The sequence below is a fragment of the Protopterus annectens genome, chromosome 4.part0 (genome assembly GCF_019279795.1).
Source record: "Protopterus annectens isolate FY-2018-M chromosome 4.part0, PAN1.0, whole genome shotgun sequence".
NCBI classification, from domain to species: Eukaryota; Metazoa; Chordata; order Ceratodontiformes; family Protopteridae; genus Protopterus; species Protopterus annectens.
The window spans coordinates 287,763,917-287,771,026 of record NC_056733.1 but is presented as its reverse complement, the minus strand read 5'-3'; the positions used below and the strand labels follow the sequence as shown (position 1 = coordinate 287,771,026).

Here is a 7,110-nt window from a genome sequence, read left to right as displayed (position 1 = left end):
CCACATGAATGCAGGGAGGACATCCAGACTCTGCACAGAAGGGACCTCAACTGAGAATTGAACAGGAGAACCTCTTGCTGTGAGGCGATAATGCTACTGTTGTGTATATATATATATATATATATAAATAAATAAAATCAACAGATTTTGAGTACAGCTAAATGGCTACCTGTGCACGGAGTTTCAAATAAAAACTGAGAACTGCTAGACAAAATATATAGTTACAGCTTGCATGGCTCAAGACAAGGAAACTGGAATTTTTTTTACTAAAAAGGCAGCAACAGAAAATGCAGAATTCAGCAATGCAGACTAAAGGAAATTATGAAGGGTGGAAAAGAAAGAGAAACTGTTGATTGTGTAAGACCTGCAACCTCTCCAAGTGGTATGAAAATGGACAAATAATGTATACCAAGAAGTTATCTGGTATCAGAAGCTGTTCTCATCCTGCCTTCATTTTTTTATGTTGTCTATAAGAGTGGTTAAACAGTAGAGATGGGAGAGATCAGAAAGTGGGTGCTGAGGTCAGTTTATCAAGATGTATATCCAATGCCAAATATAAATGGAGAAAGAAACCAGAACAGAGGCCTTTAAAAAGTGTCTTCAGAAACAGTGTTGTTAAAGTATTGAAGTTTGGGCAGCCATTCATTTTATCCCACCAACCTACAAGATAAACCAAAATCTGCAAGCTAACAAGTACATGTTTTAGGAATGCACATATTTTAGTAATTTGCATCTGGTTATAGGTAGTTTGACAAGCATTGTTTCATTAAGTCATGCATAATCTTTAATTTTGAATTAAGATGCTGGACATATGTTTTAATCAAGACACTACCCCATGCATCAGTCTTGCTTAGCTAAACATATTTTAGCTTCCTTTACACCTGTGGTGCACAATGTCTGACCCCGGGGTCAAATCCATCCCTCGACAGAATACCATCCAGCCTCCAGAGAGTAACCAAAATTTTTTTTAAAAAAAGTGAAAAAATGCAATGCCTTACTCCAGTCACGCAAACTTTCCAGCACATGCTTACTTACCTAATTGACTGCAGTTGCACACACCTCTAATTTTAGCTGCAGAAGTAACTATTCTTTGTTGTTTATAACTTGTAGTCTGTAAACAGTAGTAACTTTCTGCAAGAATTTGTAATAAGTCATGGCTGCAAGCAAGAATAAAGTTACACAAAGTTGATGCAGAAAATAGGCAATTTTATGACTGCTGTCTTAAGTAAAAATGCCAGTCACCTGTACCTATTGTTAACTTAACGACTTACTATGTTTTGAGGTGACCTGCAGATGCATTAAGAATTTGTGTAGTGGCCCTCCCCCACAAAAAGGTTGTGCTCCACTGCTTTACACCGTACACACCCATGTTCCTCATTTTTCTGGAAAAGAAAGGAACCATTACCTGTTAGTTTCATTTAACATGTTTACAAATTGTCTTCTGAATAATCTGATTAAATTGGACGCTTAGTGCGTATTACTTAATACCCAGAGGCATTCATGAAAGTGATTTTTTTTATAAGCTGAACTTCATATGAAATTAAGGAGGCAATAAATGTACGTTATTTATTTTTAAAAACTGGTACAAAGTCAAAGTACAATATATACATATTTAAAATGAAAGGAACGTACATGGTTTGCATTGTGGAAGTTCATTTGGCAAAAAGCACTGTATTAGTGAATGGTTGTGGACAGCTACTCCTCAGCTTTGCTAAGACTTACAGAAAAGTTGGCTTGAATAAAATACATACTGGTGTTGGTGACAACACAAGCTGCAACCTGATTAAAAAAAAATTATATAGGGGATACTACACAATGTATTTCACAAACAAAAACATTTTCACAGTCATTAAATTGAATAAAAATGCCCAGGAAGTCTAGGAATAAGCCACAATGCAGTAGTTTTTTTGTTCTGTTTTTTATTCCCTTTTTGACTATCAGTTGCCCCCCATCCACTCATTCCATAACTCCATTTATACCCAAGAAGACAACTCTAAAGCCCATTAGTCCCTCCTGGGGTGAAAGCCAAGCAGAGGCCATTGGGGAAGGTATGTTTTTTTTTTGTTTTTTACTTTTAGTCCCTGATCCCACAGTACTTGTTCATTAGCCGTCCCAGGGTTAAGTGCTCATTGCACATCAACACTGGTGTATCACTCACAATCACAAGTGAGGAAGCCCCTCATAACTGCCCTGCTCCCTCGAAGCCAGCATTCGTGTGATCTCCAGAATCTACCAGCAACTTTTCTTTGGTACTCAACTCCTCAGAGATACACCACTGCACTCTCTGCTGAAAAGGCATCAAGCTGGTCACCTGTATCACTCCTCCCCTTCCTCTGCCAACTCAGCAGGTGATGAGCTAATAATCCCATTTGGGTTACCTGGATCATAGTCAGGACTTTGGAGATGCTTTAAAACCACCAAAACTATCATTTGAAGTATTACAACTGTTTCCTAAAAGTAAGGTATTTAGAATAAGAAGCAACTGCTCCTACCTATTTTTAAGAACTGTATGATTTATTAAAATGGAGGTACCACTCTTTTGAAAATAAACCAGCTCAGATTAGTATATGCACTGTACAGAATGATATTGCAACATTCTTTGTGCATTTGGGGCAATACCCATCCCCCCGACAGACACACTAATATGCAGTTATAACTCTTTAGACTATGTTTCACATTCATAATTAGCTATCTGCAAACTAAACCTCAGTATAGAACTATAACTCTTGTAACTGAGACATGCTTTTATGAGTAATATAATTTTCATTAGATGCTTCTCAAATGGTGGCCTTTAGAGAAGAGCTGTTTTAGTCACAAGCCATACTACCGAATCTGAATACAAAGCTTCACCTACATGCAACAAAAGGAATGAACTGATCAGTAACCGGAGCTGTTGCACCTTTAGCATGCTGTAATAAATAAATCCCTTGTGATACTTTGGTTGACTTTACAGTCTGAGTGTCTGCAAGGTTATCATGGTACTTCCTGGAAATCAGTGGTGGTGTTGTGACATCACCACTACTAACCCAGTCGAAACATTTAATCCAGTGTCATGACTTGCCCAATTCCATTAGCTAGTTTTCATCTGTAATGTAATAACTAAACATCTTAGCTGCGTAGTATATAGATTAAATATAGTGGAGGGTTCCTGAAATGGAAATTTAGGATTATGGTGCTAACATTATAAATGGAAAAGTCCTGGAACTTGTACAGTCAGTGTTGGTGAACTGCATTGTGTCCTTCAAGACAATTTCAGAGAATCGTGTAGTCCTAGTTGTTCCTTGAGGTACTGTAGTTGACGCAGTGTGATGTTGTTTCCACCACAGACTATGATGACCACTGACGATAGGTCACAGGGCAACTTGCCTTCACTCTGAAGCTTCTGAATGACATTACTGTAAACAGCAGCCAGGGCTGCCCCACATGCTGGTTCCACCAACATCTTCTCGTCATCTGTAGAACAAAGAAACTTTTGTTATAACACTGGTTCTTAAAGTGAAACGGGCACAACCATTCACTCTCCAAGACTGCAGTTGTCCAGAAATGTCTTTCAAAGAAAGAAGTTAAGCATTTAAACACTTACTGGTGCAGTAGTTGCCACTGAAATACAGTTCTTGGTCACACTGAGTGGATGCCTCCCTGGGAATTGAACCCTCACAACCATACTTCAGTTGTTCAGATTCTCACAGGATGCCCAGATTTTTGCTTCATATTTGTGGTGTCCTTCATAAAATTTATTGTTTTCTGGCAAATCATTTGGGGTTAAAAATCAATAATGACAGTCCTTTGAGTTTTAGACTTCATATCCTTCAGGAAGTGCATGCCAAATCAAAACCTGTTCTAGCAACTTTCTAAGTTTAAGAGCAATATTTATAATTTGTCCCTATTTTTGGGCCTTTGTCCCCCCCACAATAATATTTGGATTTGTCCAGATTTCTTTTTCTAAGAGGCCAAAAAGTATGCTCACCACAAAGTACTGCCTTAACATGTAACCATCTGAGTCATGCACTTGAATGTATTATGGTACGACAGATCTGCAGGCTAGACATTATGCAAGCTCATAACTCTACAGTCTGGAATACCAGGTCATTATTTATTCCTGTGAAGGGGCTGCAGAATACAAAAGTTTAAATAAATGCTTACATATGTACCAAGTGGTTTTCAGGTATGACCTAGGAACTTTTGTTTGGCTAACCTAGTGGCTTACATCACATACTATAGCAAGTTAACCCCGGGATCACTCTAGTGGCTCTACTTGATACAGGCATTGGAAACCAACGTCGGACGGTACAATGCACGTCTATGGGCTAGGCTTGTAAAGGCTCCAGGGCCATTAGCCTAGTACACACCTATGAGTAGTGAGATGAAAGTATACATGAGAACTCATTTCCCTGCCCTTCCATACTATACCGATAGCTTCATTTTCATGATTACACCTACTTTCTAAAAATGAACAACTCAGGTCTTCTTGTTCGTGACCAAAAATAAAGTATGTATTTGGAAACTCAGAATAAAATCTGGGGTGAATTTTCAGCTGATCCGTCTTTGAGGCAGATGGGGGATAAAGTTTGGTTCACATGTAGCTTATGGTACTCCTTTTAACAGAAATGGGTCAGGCAATAGGATTTCTCCTTGTCACAACCATTAGAAAACTGCAGAATTATCCTTTTTGTTTAAATTAATGCAAGATATCTACAGATAAAAATTCAATCATTTCAAATTTACAAAAATAATACAAGTTAATTTTGTGTTGTTAATCTGACTCTTGTAAGATATGAAATGTTTTGCAGTTGCCATGTTACATTAGGTCCAGTTCATACAATAACCAAGGTGTACTACAGCCTCCAAAGATTACCCCAAAACATCCTCCATGGCTTTCTTTTGGTGATTTCACCCCTTACTACACATTGCGATGTTGGTGTTTGGAACTGCAGGATTGTTATACTCTGTCCAATTTCTTCTATAAAATGACTAGAACCAGAAAAACTACAGTAAATGTGAAGAGTACCTGCATTTGTAGTCCTTACTTTCATGCAATGACTGACAGCAGGAACAATTCTAATATTTTTCACATTACTGGCATTTAAGAAATTACTACAGCAGTTAGAAGTCAACTCTTATCATAAGCAAAACCATTTTTTATTTGGCTTCAGTCAAAACTAAAGGAAACCAATGGTCAATGTTTGTCGAGGCAGACCTGTGATTTTTTTTATTGGCTGAGCCAACTCTTTCCCACAATCTACTCAGTCCTCATAACATGAGATAATACCCTGCCCTTTCATGCAAGAGCTTCTTTCCACTCATTTATAGAAGCAGTATTCAGAATTGCTGCTTACTTTACAATTTCTGAACAGTGCCAGAAACTTAGTTCTACTAGCACTCACTTGTTTGTTCTTTGTCGTGTTTTCAGTACACTATAAAGGACCCCCTTATTCACCTAACAGTGTTTAAATTAGATTTTTTTTACAATGCTAGGAATTAGCTGCAGGCATTCTTCCTCATTCAATCTGTCTTTCTGTTAGAGGTATAAGATGTGATATTCCTGCCACAGCAGCTCTTTGATACCAACAAGCCGTTGTGGGAGCCAGAGGTAAAACTCTGAATTAAGCCACAAGTGATCTGAGTTTGACTAGTGGATCAGGTGCTTGTAGAGTCTCACCTGGGAGGATGAGAGTGAAAAGCCACTGCTACCTTGCCCATCTTGGGTGGAGGAAGGAAGCTCTGGCTCACCACATGGGTGATAACTAGTGGAGTTTCAATTTAACAAAGCTTACACTACCACAGTGCATTGACACAAAGTAGCCAAGGAGGAAACTAGCATTATAAGGTATGCTTCCCCTCAGGAGGTAGCTACAACAGGCTTAGAGTAGCTGCTGAGGGCATAAGGGGTCCTATGAGGAAGAGAGCTTAGGCCATCCACAGGACTAGCAGTCTGGCCTACTGCCAAACTCTTGCCGGGGAACTGAGGACTGATGGGTGGTTGCTGGGTAAGAACAAATGGTCTGTAGTGTCTTAACAAGTTGGGAATATCCAGCTCCCATTCTTCCAGAATAATTGGACTATTTGTGCAAAGTTAGTTCAAAAAACGAAAACATACATAAATTAAATACAAAGGCTGTCTCAAAAGACTCTGTAGGTTCATTGCCTCAGTGAGAGGAAAAAAAGGCATCTGTGAATGACAATATACAGAAAAATAGCTGTGAATCCTCAGAGACTTATAGGTTTATGACCCCAGTGGTAGAAAAAGGACTGCAAACATTCTGCTACATGAGCTTTTCCTGGTCCAAAAAATTAAAGTGTTGGCTAATATGAAGTCAAACCAAGGGAGAACGAATCAAAAGATTTCACCAAATCCACCGCATTGTGCACTGAGGAAGCTGAATAACAAAAAAGTAACAGAAGAGGAAACAATCTGAAACTTTACTTCTATGCTGCAGTGCTTATACTCTAGGAGGAAATGCTGTTTAGGTCCCTTAATTCCTTTTGTCCCTTCCAAGCATAGTTTAATGCAAGTTTCACTCTAAGAAGAGCCCTAGCCACATACTGAAAACCGATCCCCTAAGGATAGCTATGTTCAGCTCACACAGTGCAATAAAATGCATATAGGCTAAAGGAATTGTGTGAGCTCCTTCTGAAACACGTGTAATATATTTTAGAGGCAACAATACATGTTTTCTTCACTTACAGGAATATTCTTTCAGATGAAAAACTAGACCATATGAAACAGGGCATCTTGATGCATTCCCTAGCTGGTGCTGACACATGGTCATAGTGCCTTCTGGTATATATTGTGCTTACGTTGTCACAGTAGTACAGCTAGATGCTTTTATCAATATATTAAGTTGATGCATACTATACGGACTGCATGTATTGTAATGGAACCGCAGTTTAATGCAAATTACCTCATAGGTCTGTGTTTATTCTATGTTGTTTACAAGACACACAGATATTATGCCTGGTGATGGATAAGCCTGAAATATATTTACGGTTGGAAAAAAGAATACATCTACTTTTGAGTGCAACAAAGGAATCTTAAGTGGTTTATTAATTTAATGTTATCATGGTTCATGTACTTAATGAAGAGCAGAGCAGAAATGAAAGACTCCTTCA

The 7,110-nt window shown here is 38.5% G+C and overlaps 1 protein-coding gene across 1 annotated transcript in view; it reads right to left on the bottom strand.

The window, feature by feature from the left end:
* Positions 1–1,540: 1,540 nt before the first annotated feature.
* The window catches only part of LOC122799303 (L-serine dehydratase/L-threonine deaminase-like), a 47,854-nt gene continuing 42,284 nt past the window's right edge, over positions 1,541–7,110 (bottom strand). Inside the window, exon 8 of the mRNA XM_044068269.1 lies at positions 1,541–3,453. Coding sequence (XP_043924204.1) covers positions 3,242–3,453 — 212 coding nt within the window. The 3' untranslated portion in view covers positions 1,541–3,241. The remainder of the gene's footprint in view (positions 3,454–7,110) is intronic.